Source organism: Austrofundulus limnaeus, unplaced genomic scaffold, assembly GCF_001266775.1.
Source record: "Austrofundulus limnaeus strain Quisiro unplaced genomic scaffold, Austrofundulus_limnaeus-1.0 Scaffold830, whole genome shotgun sequence".
In the NCBI taxonomy this organism is placed as follows: Eukaryota; Metazoa; Chordata; class Actinopteri; order Cyprinodontiformes; family Rivulidae; genus Austrofundulus; species Austrofundulus limnaeus.
The window spans coordinates 72,929-91,323 of record NW_013953232.1 but is presented as its reverse complement, the minus strand read 5'-3'; the positions used below and the strand labels follow the sequence as shown (position 1 = coordinate 91,323).

The 18,395-nt window shown below is 36.9% G+C and overlaps 1 protein-coding gene across 2 annotated transcripts in view; it reads right to left on the bottom strand.

Moving 5' to 3' along the window:
* dyrk1b (dual-specificity tyrosine-(Y)-phosphorylation regulated kinase 1B) overlaps positions 1-18,395 on the bottom strand; it is a 64,790-nt gene that overhangs the window by 21,384 nt on the left and 25,011 nt on the right. For both annotated transcript variants that reach the window (XM_014028918.1, XM_014028917.1), the window contains exons 2-3: positions 3,816-3,991; positions 39-158 (exon numbers count right to left, since the gene is read on the bottom strand). In XM_014028918.1, the coding sequence (XP_013884372.1) occupies positions 39-158; positions 3,816-3,884 (189 nt within the window). In that variant the 5' untranslated portion in view covers positions 3,885-3,991. The remainder of the gene's footprint in view (positions 1-38; positions 159-3,815; positions 3,992-18,395) is intronic.

Here is an 18,395-nt window from a genome sequence, read left to right as displayed (position 1 = left end):
ATATATATGCTAATCAGATTCATAAAGAGATGTCATACCTCATTGATGTGCTTGTAAGTTTTGATGAGGTCAACAGAGAGTTTCCTCAGTGGAGCACTAGCAGGGTCTCTGAAACTAGGGGGGATCCTCCGTTGGAGTATGGTCATATCAGACAGCACCTAAAGGAAAAAAAAACATAACAGTTTTAAATTATGAATAAACTGAGTTCAGTTACACAGATCAGTTGTAGTTTGTTCAGAACACGTTTGACTCAGACGCTAAAAAAAACTCAGTTTGAGAACAAGTTAGCATGGCTGTTAGCCACAGCAGGATAAGAGCAGAGAAGAAAAGTCTGTGATTCCATGTTTGATTCTGTTTAAATCATGTTTGATTTAATATTTGAACTGAACATAAACTATGACAGAAATTTACTTTTTTTATTATTTTTGCACAAAAACAAACCAAAACAATATTTTAAAATACAGAAATGTCAACATTGATTTTTATAAACTGAAAGGATTCTCTAAATTAAACAAATGGAAACGATGCAGAGGGGGACAAGATCCCTTTTATCCAAGTTTCTGTTAGTTGATGATTTGACAACTGATCATCATATTGACTTGGCTACAACGAGATGATTTTGTTATCATAAAGGAACTCAGTCCTGTTAATTATCTAAATTTTCATATTTCTAAAACAACAGGTTGAGGAGGAGAAGCTATTTGTCAGTCAGGAATAATGATTAACGTTAAGGCAATTATTATTTAGACTACACACCTTTTCATCCACAATAGAACTGAGAAAAAACACTGCTATTTGTTGCTTCATGTTGTCCATCAGGCCCTCATTCTCAGTATATGTATTCCTGATTCTGACATATGGCGTTCAGAGTTGTTTACTCATTTTTCTCATCTTTGAGTTTACACTGATTGATACAAACTCAGAGTCAGTTTAATTATAGCAGATTCTTATCAGAGAATGTTGGAACCAAATTTTAAGAATTTCTGCCATTATTAGTTTCCTCAGTCTTGTCGAGTAATGCAACAGAGAGCAGCAACTTACATTATCTTGTTGATAATTTTACAACTTCAGTGCAAATACAGTATCATGATTATGTGAATGTTTTGCTCGGAGCCCTGAGACAACCTTTTGGGCAGTTGAAACTAGATAGATAAACTGAAGTGAACTAAATTGAATTCTGGTGAGCATGCATAGGATAAGATGTCTTTTCAAGGGAGCTCTGCAGGAATGTAACTATATTATATTTTAATTAACAGTCAAAGTCCACTGCTTGCCACGGCTACATGTTTGAAAAGTTATCAGGACTTATATGGCCAGAGCCATTTTGGAAAATTGCTGAGACTTTGAACAAAAAACAAACCCTGGTCGAAAGAGGCTGCACCTCGAAACCCGAGTCCCCTTAGAAACCGGATGCTAACGATAGTGCATCAAGGTAATGATCAATGACATACGAGCTGAACCTGTCACCAAACTTGAGTCAATAATATCAGAGTTGGTTAAGAAGGAAGTTACAGCTGCTCTAAAACTGCTGGTGGGGGGGAGTTACTCGCAAAGGTGAACAAATTTTGATAGCACAACTAATGAAAATATCAACCAGCTAATTAGCATGCAAGCTAATATGGTAAAACACTTTTTAAAGGTTTTTTTAGTCAACTTTGGGTATGTACTTCTTTAAAAAACAGTCCTAGGACCAAAAAAATGCACCCAGGGTCATATTTACTGTAAGTAAATGTATTTTTAATGTATATTAACGACAAGTTTTATACTTCCGTCATTTTTTGATGTCATAAGCCGTACGACAACCCACCGGAACCTGCGTTCAGCCCCTTATCTAGCAACCCCCGGGTGAGGCTCCACCTCCTCAGTATAAAAAGTCGTCACCGTGTTGTTGTGCAATCGCAGCTCATTTCACAACAAGCCTCCAATAGGGCAATGAGTAGAGAGTTGAACCAGAGAGCAGGAGATCAGGGTTCGAGACTGGCACGGATACAATTTAATTATTTATTTATTTTTGTTCGTTATGAACACGTTTTCTCATGTACCTCTATTGTTTTGCTTATTAAAGCCTTGTTAAAGCCTATTTGTTCGAGTTTCTGAGGTATTTTGACCGCTGCTGCTCCGTGCTCTGGTAACAGCATGCAGAGTGAGCGCAGAGCAGAGGAGGGAGAGGAAAACAAAAAAAGAAGCTGCGACCGACTCTGCCTCTGGGTCTCATATGGTTGTACAACAGAGCTTCTGCTATTATTAGCCATGCTAACGTAAACGCTGGCKTTGGAGGGCGGAGTTAATGTCAACAGATTTTTGGAGGGCGTTACCAACAGAGCTCATTAACATAAACAGCTCTTCTGAACGGGAGTCAGAGCAGGCAGAACTAGAAAATGGGAAATTTTATTATCTGAGAATTATTTTGTGCATTAAATTGAATGAACATGGTCTGGATAGCCCACAGACACACCATAAAAATTTATAGGACCCATAATTGGTCTCCTTTAACTGAACTGAGAGTGGCATCAGTGTTTACTCAAAAAACAGAGGTAATGATTTATATAAATATATAAACTGTATATTCTCTATTTCAAATTGTTAGATGTTTTTTAAGTTTAAAAGAACTATTCTGTCTATGAATGTACCAAAATCAAACCTATTCAGTATATCTGACATAATCATGAAGAATCAGCTGTTTTTAGCATCTCTGCTCATCAGTGCAAATAGTTTTAATGCAACAAGTCTTTCTGCTGTATTTGAAACTGTAACTTTCATCCTTTCTACTCTGCTGTCAGAAAAAAATCCACTTCTACAGTTCCTGACTCATCAAATCAAAGTCAGGATTCTTTATTTGGAGTTTTGGATCAAGCAGAACTGAAGAGACTCCAGTTTTCCCTCACATGAACACCATGACTACTTCAGTTTTATACTTTCTTTCTTTCCTCTTAATGAGATTTCAAAATTTGTTTATTTACAGTATTTATTAGCTGCTGACGATATCAAAAAGTTAATTTTTGCACTCAAAACTAGGAGACAAACAGGTTGTTGTGCTACAAAAAACCTGAGAAAAGCCTTTCTTCAAATCTGTTTTAAAAAAAATGCTAATCAGATTCATACATAAGTACTTATTTTCAATTATCGCTTAAAGATGTTGCATTTACTCACTCATGTAGAAAGGCCTTTTTTTTGATATTCTGAATCATTTAATTTGTGACTAAAAACTAGAGATAAAATCAGGTCATTTGGATTTATGGAACACCACACCAAGGCTGGAGAGAGGTTTAGATGTTTATACTGAATTTGTGCTCAGCTAACTCGGAGACACCAGTCTCTGGTGCATTGTGACTGCAATGCTCCTCCCCTGACTCTCTGGTAGAAGCCAATTTTAAATGTTTATTTATCACAATCAAAACAACCAAACATTGTAAATGTTTTAGCACGATATATTTTGGTTTAGTTGTCCCAGTTGGTGTTTAACACCTTCTGAGTGAACTCTTCACAGAGGTGGGTCAGTATAATCATAATCGGACGAGAACGATCTCATTCATCTCCTTTGTTCCATCCATCCATCCATCCATTTTCTGTACACGCTTCTTCCTTTTCAGGGTCACATGGATCACTGGTGCCCATATCCAGCAGTCACAGTGCGAGGGGCGGGGTACACCCTGGACAGGTCGCAAGTCCATCACAGGGCCATCTCCTTTGTTTTTTTCCATTAATAGTTAGGTGGTTACACAGAATTAACATCAACAGTTTAACCTCTGTGTCCCACTGCGCTCCCAGAACAGAAAGAACAGATGACCTCCAGCCAACGGAGGCATGCCTGTTACCTGCTGCTGCTCGGCCATGGAGTGGATGGAGCTGAAGGAGGGGTGCGTATGTGTGTGCTGGCTGGTCATGGCTGGCTCAGCGAGGGAGAAGCCCTGGGCAGTGGAGGAGGAGGAGGAGGAGGAGGAGGTGGAGGAGAAGGAGGAGGAGGTGGGCGGACATCCTGAGCTGCTTACACCTGTGGAGAGGAAACAGATAAAAATAATCAAAAACCCCAAATTTTAAGTTTTCTCTTTTTGCTCCATGTTCATCACATCACATTACTCTCTTAATCATCTTAACCATCAGACTGATCATTCATTCTCAATGGTCCTTGGGTCATGGTGGAGTTAAAGTAATTATCTTTAAAGTAATTATCTTTAAATCAAACTTGGACTGTAAACAGCTTCCATTCAGGTTTCTTCCTCCAGCTTTGAATTGAGTCTTTTGAACTAAGTCAGTCTTGTGCTCTGCTGTGCACAGAGGGCTATCGTCGCCCTCCCAAGTATAAAAAGTATTTAAAGGGATTTTCTTACATTTTGGCCGAACCTATGTCAACATGACATATTTTAATTATTGCAGCTTTTAATATTCACATTTGTTGTGCTGAGAAGCCTTTAGTGAGGATCATAGACCATAGAATGTGTTTCGCTTGTCAACCCTCTGAACCGTCCCCCAGAGTTCTGTCATATTATTCAACGCTCCACTGACACTGGTTCTGCCAGTGTTTTTGAACTATGAAATGATCCAGCAGACCTTGGTGTCTCCCATTAACGAGGAACTAACTTTTCAGTTTCATTCAGTTTGTTTAATTATTTTACAACTGTTTGGCTACAAACGAAAATCAGATATCTCAAGCCCAGACCAGAGCCATGAGTAAAAGATGATACCTGTACTATAGTACTACTAGGCAGTAGTACAGGAAGGCAAAGGAAAGGTGGATAAAGAACAGGGTGAAGGTTTGTTTTGAAAAGCTGAGTGTTTGGCATTTTGATCACAAAGTTGTAAAAGCTGCAAGGTGAAATGTTTTCTCTGACGTTATCGTCACCAACTTCACACAACCACTAATTCTTTATACTACGAGCTCAGTTTTAATCTCAATGAGCCCGGCCCACTGGGAACTTCATGTGAACTTTGTGTTATGCTTCTTTTCTTCCTTTTGAAAAAAAAAAAGGTTTAAATATTCAGGGCTTAATTTTTTCACTAGCTCATCTTCTATCCAGTCTCTGTGTTGGACCACTTTGGGTCTATAGCTCCTTTTACAAGACATTTCCACGATCATGGCGCCAAGCCTTGCTCGGCTAAATGCTGGTCCGTTCATTCATGAAACAAGTAATAAGCCGGCCACATCCCGCCCTCAATGGAGCGTTCACAAATTCTTTTACGGAGAGGGAAGTTCGGAGGCATGAAAAAAAAACAGCTGTGATTACGTATTGCTTACGTATTAAACTTGGGACCGCTGACGTGGGTGTAAACAGTAGCAAACATGGCGACGCTAGCGGCTATCCTGGTGGTTCTGCGAATGCTTTTGCTAAATATGACGATGCAGCTGAAATCGCTTGAGTCACAATTTCTTGAATGTGACGCTAAATCAGACATGAACACGAATGAATTGAGACGACGCAGGAGGAAACGACGTTTCGCATTTTTGCTTTTTAATTGAGCTGAAAGACGAGTTTGGAAGACGGCGCGACCGCAAGGTGCTGTGTTTTGGACCRCGGTACTGCACAACTTCTCAGATGATGACTGGAGAGCACACTTCCGTATGTCAAGATCAACATTTGACCTAGTGTTCTAGCATATTAGGGCTGCCACAAACGATTATTTTTATAATCGATTAATCACTGATTATTTATTCGATTAGTCGACTAATCGGATCATATGCTAATTGAATATAAAACATAGAGCTTATCACGTCAGAATGCAGCTGCTATATAACCATCGTTAGATTTTAGCTATATGCTAACTAAAAAGTAACTGCTGTGGAAGGCAAGTTCTGCTCTGCCGATATTGCACATGTTTCTCTTTCATTTTCTTAAAATGATCCCACACTTTTGAGCTCCGTTGCTGGGTAGCCATGATACCAGAGCCTGTATAATGTAGTCTGTGTAATGTCTTGTGACGTCCACGGCCTACCCCAGTTACCACTATTGTGCATGTGTGTCAAGGACAGAAAGGCAGATGTGGCAGTGGAAGGTGTCAAAGCAGTTTGGAGAGAAAAACAAAGAACAACAACAAAAAAAAAGAAAACAATTAATCGATTATTAAATTAGTTACTATTAAATCGAAAAATTAGTTATTACATCGATTATTTTAGTAATCGATTAGTCGTCGACTAATCGACTAATCGTGGCAGCCCTATGCTCCAGTGGTTCAGGTCTTACCTCTGTGCTTGAAGTTCAAAATGCTGCTGCTTGGTTTTTAACTTTTACAGACAAAAGTAAACACACTATTCTAGTTTTGGCTTTCCTTCATTGGCTTCCAGTCCACTTATGTAGTCATTTAAAAATAATTTAATGTTTTTAATTCTATTAACATTTATGATTTTGGTTGGTCTTGTTGCTGTTTTTTATTATTAAAAGTGGTATGATATGCTATAAATATAACAGTATTTGTTAAAAAGAAATAGTTAACACTTATAAGACAGTTGTTAACATGGGTCATGCTGCTGAGTTAACTTCAACTACTCCCTCCAACAGACAGTTGTACTAATAAAGTCTAAAACTTCCATCATTTTCCCTGTGCCTAAGAAAGTATCTGTAATCTGCTTCGCAAAGACATCAATGATCAACATCACATTAAAGCCAACCTCCCAGGATCATCTTCAGTTTGCTTATTGTACCAAACAGTCTGCAGATGATGCATTCATACACCCTGCCCTGCTCAGACTAAAAACTCTGGACTTCCTGTCAGAAAAACATCAGGCAGTTTGTGTCAGCTGTAACACGTCACACTCCATCACATTTAGCATAGGGGTTCCTCAGGGGTCGACATAACCATTGTTTAGGTTGTCCGAGACAACCTATTTTCGTTTCGGACAACCAGATCCCGCCTCCCAGTTGTCCGGTGGACAACCAAGAAAAAAGCTCGTTCGTCATTGTAAAAATGAACGGGAGAAAAAAAAAAACTTGTTAAAGCCATCTAGGGATTAAACTGACGGTTCTTTCACCTAATAAAGAGAACCACAGTCAAAGTTTTACCCAATCAGAACGGAGCAGGGCGGGTCATGCTGTTTGACTAACACCGCTGCCTTTTTTCTTTCTCTGTGGGTGGGGGGTCAGCTTCACACGCTGAGGGCTTTCCCGGGAGGTGTTCACCTGAGCTATTTTCCACTGAGAATTACTTCGTATTTTATATACATTATATTTCTAAAAACGCCTCACAGCATTTCTCCTGTAACACCGTGTGTTTACGAGCGCAACAAAACCGCGACAGATCACCTGACTGGTTTTAAAGCGAGGGCTGAGAGGAAGTTTGACCGCAGCCGCTGCACCTCTTCACGCGCACCGCGGCCCCGATCGGCCCGGGACTTCAGAGTCCACAAGTCAACCCCTTCAGATATTTACGTGTATAATGAGCATCACAAATCAGTAATTTTTACAAAAAACTCAGTATTAATCACACGCGAGTGGGGTGTGCAAGCGGACCACAGCCGCACAGGTTGTGTGTGTGTGTGGGCGGGGGGGTGTGTACGTTTGACTGATTTTCCTCTAAAATCACAGAGTTCTCTGAGTCAGCTTCAGGTGCTTGTAGTTAATCATAATATCTTCTAAATTTAACCAGGTGTATCAATGCCTTTACATTACACAACAATTATAGTGGAGAAACTTGTCAGTTTGGTTAAAAAAAGTATTTTTTCTATGCAGAGAACTTCTTGTGCTATAATTTTTTTTTTAAATAAATATATCAAAGCTCCTCAGTTGAAACACTAAAATGACAGAAGAGATGTTTAAATCCCCTTTATCCAGAAAGTTTTCAGTCCTAAGAACACTAAACTGTAGCTTTAATAAGGTCATGTAGACAGTAGGCTATACTACTATTTAAATTAAAATGTTTGTCCTGTAAGCAGGAAGCTTATGGTCGTTGGATGTTGATTTTTGCTCTCTATTTCAAAGAAGAGGATGAGGAGGAGTTTTACTCAAGTAGCTCCTGAAACTGTTAACCTGCTGACTGAGAACATTTGTATACAGTAAACTTTGTGTACAGAACAATATAGCCTACCTATTAAATTACATTTTAATTGAGTTTTTTTTTTTTGGACAACCAAAATGTTTTGCGGACAAGCAGATTTTGTCAACAGGTTGTCCAGCGGACAACCTGAAAAAAATACTTATGTCTACCCCTAAAATCTCAGTCCTTTGCTCTTCACACAGCTGACACAAACAAGTTGATTAAATGTGCTGATGATACAACAGTGGGACATTATCAGCAGTGATGATGAAACAGCTTGTAGAGCAAAGGTGGAGCAGTTAGAGAGCTGATGTGGAGACAATCTATCTCCTAATATCAACAAAATAAGAGAGATGAATGTATATTTTAGGGAAAATGCTGATTAACTCTGCATGTAAAAGTTCATAAAGACTAGATGGATAAAAATTTTCTGTTTGGTTAATTATAGTTCTTTGCGAGAAATCAGTACCACAAAAATCAAAAGGAAAGAGCTGTACATGACTTGGAAATAAACACTGGCCCACAAATTAGTAGAAGTGTCCCAATTTGATGTTGTTCCGATATCATCTTAAAAACAAGTATTGGATTATATCACCTTGCATTTAATTTCTGATATAAGCACGCAAATACAAGCAGTCCATTTCAGTAGTCTGCTCCGATGGATCCTTTTCTGCCCATCCTGTCCCATAATGCATTGCGGGCCGACCGGAGACTTTTTCTGCTCGTAACGGCAGATGAAGTGAGAGAAAGGAGTACCGGTACATTTTTTAATAAAAATCTGGCGGTATTAAAAATGAAAAGTTTCAAGCGGTTGTGTTGTTAATGCTTTTGTTATTTGTATAGACATGTTTTTTTAATAGTCTTTTCAAAAATCAAATGAGCTGGTATAGCCAAATAAAAGTGCATGTACGTCCCTTAGTTCTTTAAATCAGAGCTAAATTAAGCTAGATAAGAAATGTAATTTAGGCTGATTTAAATTTTGGGGCGGCTGTGGATGTGGATAGCTAAATTAAGCTAATTTTGTTGTTTTGTGATATTAATAATGCTAATAAACTGATATTTTGCTTATTTCAATCTATTTCGAAGGACCCAGCCTGAATTTGAACACAGCCCATGTGATCATAACACCAGGCTGTGCTAACAAAGTCGAACTAAAAATGGCAAAGAGTCAAAAAAGTTCTCAGGATTGTGAGAGACCCTCACCCACAAGCTATTTAACGTTCTTATCAAAAAAGCATTAAATGAAAGTACTCATGGGCCACAAAAATTAGAAGTTTGGATTTTGAAAAATGTAGAAATGTTTCTACAATTGCTTTTAAGCTCGAAAAGTAAAGAGTGTTTTACTGAAAGCACAAAAATATCCTAATTTTGGTGGAAAAGGAGCTCTAAATAATTTTAGCCTCACAAACATTTACCTTGAAAAAGCATTTAACTCTTGATTTGTTGGGTCTTTTGTTTTTTATTATTTGTGTGGTAGAAAATTACTTTCAGTCTATTGTTGGGAGCAAAGCAATATGAGTAACATTTCTTAAATAAATAAAAAATAAAATGGGGTTGCGTGGCCTGGCGAACATTTTGTAGGCTTGAAGTTTGAATCCCACCTGAGGAAGATTTTACAAAAGTATTTTCATCCTGCATATGTGCTTCCCAGTGACAATACACAGTCTCATATGGAATTATTACCAGATTCCTATTAATAAATATTAATATTAAATCATTAATATTACCAGATTATCAGCCCATTCATGATGGAACATTATCATAATGGCACTCCTTTATGTTGGAGGAGATGTGGTTCCCGGTTAGCAAATCCTTATCATATGTTCTGGTTCAAACTAACAGAAAAGATATAACAATTACAATTTATACAATTTATATCTCTTTGGACCTAAATATGGAGAGCTCTGTAAAATCTGAAATAAATGGGTCGAATATGAGAAACTCTGATGCCAGATTTTTTAAAAATATAAATTGAAAGAAAATTATCTCTAACATGTATTTTTTGTGGATCTTTAGTTCTATATGTGTAGGAAGTACAGATGTTGGTTAATATTTTATACATAAAACATTTCTTGAATATGAACACTTATGCCAGCTTTATGCCTCTTACGTATATTGTTCTCCAGAAAAGTCTTTTAAAAAGTTAATTGACAAATAAAGTGACAGTCTACCTAATGCCACTTATTCATGTAGTAAATTTAGAAATTTTAGTTGTTAAAAGAACTGTACTTGTATTGCTCCTTTCTATCCAACCAGATTACTCAAAGCACTTTACACTACAATCTGTGCCTGCCCTCATTTACCTATTCAAACGCTGCTGTTTCTCTACAAAACTGAATAGATAAATCATTATATGGATTCTAGTTAATGCTTTAAATCACATTTATTCACTGACTGGACACACATCAGAGGCAGTTCAGTGTCTTACCTACTGACTGAATAGCCGGGGAATCGAACTGCCAACTCTCGCATTGGAAGAGGACTCCCTAACCACTCATCCACAGCTGCCCCAAATTTTAAGTCAGCCTAAATTACATTTCTTAGCATATAGAAAGACTATACAGGAACTTTATGAATGGATAATGAACTGAAACACAGGGACACAAAAGCCTGACCCACAAATCACTGCTTTTCCACAGATGGACACATGATCGGTTTATTTTTCCCACCCGGAGAGCATGCAGGTAAATAATCTTAATTAGAAGTCAACCAAGTATTCAAAATAAAGGCTAAATATAGTGGATGAGTGATCTTTGTGTCCTTTAGTTTGAAAAATGCTGAAGTTGTTGCATATTATTATTTGGTTGATAGCACAGGAATGGAAAGAGGAGGATAAAAACAGAGAAGGGTAGAAAGAACAAAATGAACAAGGTGAGAAAAAAAAGAATAGACCAATGGTCCTCAAACTGTGGACTGTGCTTATTAGGGCTCTTAAATTGGGTCAACACCAAAAATTAATCAGGTGTAGATGTACATCCAAGGATTCTTTTACGCAAGTTTTATTCAAATTCATCCAGTGATTCATGAGATATTTTGCTAACAGACAGACTTAGCTTAGAATAGTTAATGGCAAAATTTTAAACAAATTTATGAAATAATCAAACATATATAGGGCTGTTGTTTATGCAACTGTTACAGTAAGAGCAGCTAAAATGAAAATGTAAAGAGCCTAACCTCAGGAACTGTGAGAGGGAAAGATAAGATCCAGTCAGATGTACAAAGCTATAACCCTTTAAAAAAACACGAGTTTATATATTCCACAAAACTATCATTTTCTATACAGACTATGTTCACATTTTTATTCATGCTGCTTCTTTAGCACAGTGTTTGTCAAACAGCTTCAACAAAGTGTCCTGAGCAGTAAGTGTTTACATGTGTTCTGTTGTATGAAAGGCCTGAGAACGTCACGGTCCATGGGGACGGCTGTTCTGCTTACAGATCTGACACCACAGGAGTGAAAGAATATCTGCCTAGTACTGGAAAAAATCTGTACTATCACTTTAAGAGACTTGCACACAGAACTTCCTCAGTCTGGCATCCCAAGCCCTGCACAGCTATTGGTTAACGCCACCTCCTTCTCTGATAGCTCATTCGTTGTTGGTATCTAAGGGCTGACTGGCTATCACTCTATAAATAAATTCTGTGCTGTCTCAGCAACCAGGCCATAATACTCATTAGCTACTTCTCTCTTCTCTTCTGCCAAGCAAGTGGCTTCCAATAGCAGGCCTAGCTCTCAGCAACAGTCTGACATACTCTCCCCTAGCAACTCAACCTATCCTACCAGCCACCGTCTCTTCTCTATATCCTCCCCACTCCCTCATTCTCTCCTCGTGATTTTTTTCCCCTATCAACTCAGCCATTTTCAACCAGCTGCAATGTGTCCTCTGTCTAGACTTTCGTCAGTTTATTGTGTGTACGTAAATGTATGGCTCAGAAGGAGGTAATGACTGTTTCCTCTCTTCAGCCCTGTTCTGTTCTTGTGAGGGTAAAACAGAAATGAGGAATAAAATTTGAGAAGTCACTGCAAGAACCACAGCAACAAAATTTACAGACAGTTGACAGCAGTGATGGGAATTTCCAGCTCTTTCATGGTATTTGGATCATTTGCCACAGCTCACCAAAACCTGATATTTGTTTCACCTCAAAGAAAGGCTCTTCACATTACACCTATTCTAGCTTTTAAAAACTGACCTAGTTCTTCTATTTATTAGCAAACATGCAAATGTAAAATACCAATCACAGATCCTTAAAATTGTGGAATAAATATGTCCTTGTACAAAAAGTGATCATTTCTCTTGGAAATTAACATTTTCATGAATGAAGGTAGGGTCACTTTGGCAGCGCACTTTGTTTTTGTTAAAAAAAATGTTAAAAGTTGACAGGAAATTGGAAACTATGACATAATGTAAATATGTGTTATTATCAGACATTGTTGACAATACTTAACCAACTATAGCAGGGATCACCAACCTTTTTGAGACCGAGAGCTACTTCAGTGGTACAGAGTAACAAAAAGGGCTACATCTTTCATACAAACATTTACACAGTTCACCTTCCTTCAATTATAGTATTAATAATAAAACATCTATGCATATATATGAATATTTAACTGCCTGATTACATCTTCATTTCGTCATTGTGTGGGAACATAAAATGATGACCAATAAAGCACCTTAGTGTTAAAGACCCATTCACAATAATAATAATAATTATATGGCTGATATGTTAAATCATCATCATTATTATTAATAATAAGTATTTTGGTTTCTTAGTCCAGAATTCTGTTTGAAAACCTTTTCTGTGTGACACTAGGTGTGACTGGGAATGTGGAAATTTCTTTGTCTCTTTGTCCCTGTGATGGACTGGAGAGGAGACCTGTCCAGGTGTTCCTGTGGTGGACTGGAGACCTCTCCAGGTGCCCCCATTTTCCCAACTTCTGTGAAAATAATTTGCTTTGTTGCTCTGGGAAGTAAAGCTACTGATTTTCTGTGTCCTAAAGGGACAGAGCAGAGGAAGAGGAGAGGTAAACTAGCTCAGTGTTTTTCTGTCAGTCCAGTTGCTGCTGTACAGGCACCTCCTGTTGCATTTTTTGGATGTTTTGTTACACTCTAAAGAGTATGCAGATGACTATGACTTGTTTTTTTGAGAGCTGAAGGGTATTATCCGAGTTTTTTAGCTTGACTGCTCAATGATGATGAGTGATAATAGCACATGCTCTGTGGGCGACGTCCACTCTAAGTAAATGAACATTCGCCTGGCGGGCAAGAATGTAAATCCTGGTGGCCCACCAGCATGATATTACACTAGGGCAAACCCTATGCTTTATAATAAATAAATAAATAAATAAATAAATAAATAAATAAATAAATAAATAAATTTATGTCATTGAATTCTATATCAAATTAATCAGTGTTTCAATTTTCTGCAGGGCCAGTCTCCTGTACTCTTAGAACGAACATAAGTTTACTCATACTACATTGCAACAAAACAGATCAAAAACCAAAGCATCCGTGCTTTGGAAGCTATTAAAACAACTATGAAGTAAAGATTGCTGATAACATTATGAATTTATTAGTTTAGGGCATTTTTTTTTAAATTACAGTAATCCTAAGAACTTACTGATGTTTTTGTAAAATGTCATCATGTAATCAAAAAAAAGACAACACAAAGGCACTATTCATGGCAGCATAAAAGCAGACCCTCATCGCAAGAGCAATAGAGGCCATGGTCTACCATACCAGACAAGACCAAAGATGCAGTTTGAGCAAAGATACCCCTGAAACAATCCAGCACATAATAGCAGGATGTAAGGTGCAGGCACGCAAAGCATAGTGAACATCTAAGCTGTGTTTGATCTTTTCTTGTTTGATAGTCTCAAAATTTTAGACTTTTTGTTTTTCTTTTATTTTTTCTTCTCTGCACTTAACATACAATAGGCAAATTGTTCAAAAGTAGCTGTTTATGTGAAACACTGTCCACAGTACACAGTCACACGGACTAAACACAGAATAAATTTAGAATACTTTTGCCTTGAGGAATTTTATATAAATCGATTTATTTGAAAATCTCAATTGTTTTGCTGCGAGGCATCAGCTCTACCAACTGAGCCACCATGCTGCCAACAAACAAATACAACATGAAATAAAAAAAACTGAACTGCTTCCTGTAATACTTGAGATACAGAGGGACATTAAGATTTATTAATGAAGCATCTTTTTAACAAAAGGAAGGTCTGTTTCTTTACTCTACTAACAAACATATGAGGAACTTTATTTTACAAAAAGACAAGTTTTCTTTAATAGGTAACTCAGATGAAAACTTTATCACACTTTACTAAAACACTGAATGTATTTAGTTGAAACATGTTGATGATCATGAAGTTTTTTGTTTTAATTTGACTATTGCATTTTTTAATCTACAATATAAGTTTCAGGTGAAAAAAGTTGTCAATATACGAAATAAAATGAGAAAAGATATGAGAATTTTTTTTTGAAGATTTACTGTGTCCTATTTAAACAAACACGATGCTCCTAATGAAGATGAAAACACCAGTAGTGTAATAACCAACACAAAGTTCAACTCAGCAGATTCAAATCTCATAACTAAGGAAAGTAAACCCAGGGCTGCACAGTATTAGAAAAACTTCCAATGTGTGACATTATTGTTTAATGACGATATTTATTGGCATGACCCCACTTTTTACTCACTTCTAATTTTCTCTTCTGTCATCACAATCATCTAAACCAGGTGTGGGAATCGAGGCCAGTGACAGTCTGCTGGATTAACCAAATATATTATTAGCAGTGGAGCAGAAACGTAAGCTACCTGAAGTATAACAAACTACGATTTATTCCAGTCTAAGTAGTCCTTGGCAATTTTAATATTGCACTCACTGATATGGCGATAATACATTTTCAATATATTGTGCAGTCCTATTGCCCGTCATTCAAAAGCAGCAAACAGGACAGCATGTTTCTTGCTGAAGTAACCATGATCATATCATTTGCAATAAATGGAAAAATTATATTGTGTTTTGTTGGAACTCTGTCCTTTTGTAACAAAACTCCCTTCATACATTTGAAGAAGCTCCTCTCTGAAACACCAACACATTGGTCTCACACTGTCATGGTTTATGTTTGGTTTTCTTTCAGCGCTAAGCAACAAAAATGCATCGTTTCATCATAACTAATATTACTAAGATAAAGCTTTTTAATAAAAGATTATATTGATGTTTTCGAGGTATGATACCTTTACTTTAAGAAGACTCGGTCAACTAGTTTTTTTTAGCCAAAAGAATCAGGCTATTATGGTGTTATCAATATTATGCTCCATCATCAGATAGGGTCTCCCCTGTCTGCATGGAGAAAACACACAGCAAAGAGGCAGGAAATTACAATACTAAACACATAATCCATTACAAGAACAATATCTACTGTACAAGATTTCTGTGATTTAGTAGAACAACTAGTTAATTTAGTCACACAATTGATTAAAATCAATCAAAAATTAGTTTAAAAAATGTAGAGGAAGCAGGCTCTTCCAAACATACATTCAAAAGTAAGTAGGGGTGCACGATAGTAATCGGCCGGATAGTTATCGGCCCAGTATCAGGGAATTATGACGTCATACTTATCGGTCCGATATAATAACCAACAGAACCGATATGTACATGTTTGCCAGCGCGGCGATGAGAATGCTTGTTTATTTTTATCGTTTTTACTCAAGCTGCTTCCTGTCCAGCATGACCTGAGAAACGTTCAGGTTGTGTCGGAATAAACAACTTTCTCACTAGAAAAGTCCGTGCTGAAAAACAACCAGTCGAACTATTAATATTATATTACCAATTAACCATGTATGTTACACACAAACTTTTTAATTATAAACATAAAAAGGTCGGAACAACTACTCCCAATTTGAGAACATGTAACGTCCGTTACCTCCTGAATGCAGCACAAAGTCCGTTCTGCTAAAATGCTAACAACAAGCTAGCGTTTAAGAACTCATCGGGACTTAAATCATTGCTGAATTGCCAGAGAGGACGCAGATCTTAAACAGTTTATCGATGGAATTGATGACAACCAGCCGTTCATCCTCGCTAAAGACCGAAGCTTTTTTCTCCTTGTTAACCACGGTTTACCATGCTGAGCTGCTGCTCTTTGTGTGTCTGCCTGTAAGTATGATCATTTATACATTCACACTCTCAGAAGCACTGTTTCAGGTAGRAAAATATTTTAAATCATATATTAATAATAATAAAAACAAATGTACTTTGAATCTAACTTGTGCATTATCTGTTTTGAACTTGTGCAATGACTTTTTCTCTTTWGTTTAAATCTGAGATCAGTGTTAAAGGTATTTTTTTATAATTAATGTGCCTTATTTTAAAAAATGGACATTTGAGAAATTGTTTTAGCTGATATACTTTAGGAAATGTTTGTTTGCTAAGAGTTTATTTCAAATAGTATAATTTGCAGTGTCATTTGGTTTTGGTGTTTATTTTTGTTATGATCTTACCCATTTTTGACTAGTCTTATCTCCTGGCATGTTATTGGTTATCGGCCATTAGAAGGAGAAAGTGATTGGTATCGGTTCTTAAAACAAGTTATCGTGCATCCCTAAAAGCAAGTTTAACAAAGAGAGTTGTTGTGTGTGAAATAAGAGTTGAAATTCATTATATCTGCTAGTAATAATAGTGTAAAATGTCAGTTAAAATACAACACTTCACTACTACATATTTTGAATAATATACAGCATCATTGCTGATGGTCTAGTCAGCAAACTCTAATACTGTAAAAAAAATAAAACTCACCTACACGGCAATATCAAACTAACATCTTTACAACACTAACACACAGGCCAACTCTGCTGCTACACATGTAAACATAATTGATTATCAACTATTGTGTCTGAAACAAATTCAAAATTTATTTAACTCTTATGGCACAGAAGGAGCAATTATTATTAGAGAAAATATGTGGAAGATGGACTTTGTGAACTAATGGCATCAGAAAATGTTACGTTTCTATCCTGCCTTTTTCAGGTTCCTTCAGTGTGTTTGCTTTGAACAGTAGTTATGTTTTAATATTGGACATTTTATTAAGCTCCTGGTAGAAATATGTTGTATTTATTAATGACTGTACTTGGTGTGATATGAACTGTTGTTCTACCATCCTTATTTAACAAATGTCAGGTGTTCAGCTCATGTTTATTAACAATCTATAGTTCAATAAAAGCCAACAAGACTTGTGTTGATTCTTGCAGACATTTCACCTCTCACCCAAAAGTTTTAAACCCACAATCAGAACTTGTCAAAAGACTTCTTTGCAACTAGAGCGAAGACAACAACAAAGTTTTTACTATTTCTGTTTTACACAATTCTATTATTCTACACAATTTACAATAATCAACACAGATTATCAGCTGAGCACCTAATCTTAACAAATCCTACCAGGTCAGCATAAACCGCATGAAAGACTGACAGCTAATTTTGTGTAAATAATTCTGTTATTAATGAACATTAATTAAAGTGGGTGATAGTTTCCTCGTTGTTGTGTGTTTATCCTTCTATTATGAAGTGGTACATTAACTAAAAATCACATGCTGTCTGACGGTATTTCATAATTTCCTGGAGTTTTAGCTAACCTGGGACTATGAATGGTATATTTATTTATCTGTCTGTTTATTTGTTTGACTGTCTCATTTCACAGCATTTTTATTTAGCCTACTGTGACTGCATAGGATGTGGTCTTTGTGGGCTGTGGTCTAGGTAGGCTGCAGCCCTTGAATTGAGACACATCCAATGCTCTTGGGTTCAAAAAGGAATTTTACCAGAGGGAAAGGCAATTTTCATTTCTCAATACATGATTTGACTATGTATAACTTCTTATAAGAGCTAGCAAAGTTTAAATGATCCATTTTATTTGTGATCAGCTTTTTATACTTATTGGGTATATGGAGGGGATAAATTACTTGTTTGGATCTGTCTGCAAACTAGTCTGTACTAACTTCAGTCATTTATCTCAGCTTTTTAAATCTTAAAGCCATAATGAATAAATCACAATCTTGCATCCTCAATATATGTAAAATTAAACAATCCAGAAACCAGTCATTTCAATGCCCTTCTAGTTTCAAGACTTCACTAACATCTCTTGGGGTCCCCCTTCAGCTCAAGGCACTAGACAAATATGCCCCTGTCTGCCATATTGTGACAGCTCTACTTGCAGGATGCAGTCTGGAGGAAGATCATCCCATACAGGACACTTCAATTTGGCTTAAAATACATGACATTATTGCTAATAAGGGACAGTTGGCAACTTGACCTCAGCTTTGAAGGCAGTAGGTTTCTGTCTAATCGGTACTTAGAGCTAATGTTTACTCTCATTGGGCCTCATGCAAGAACCATTCGTACGCACAGATTTGTTCTTAAGTTGTGC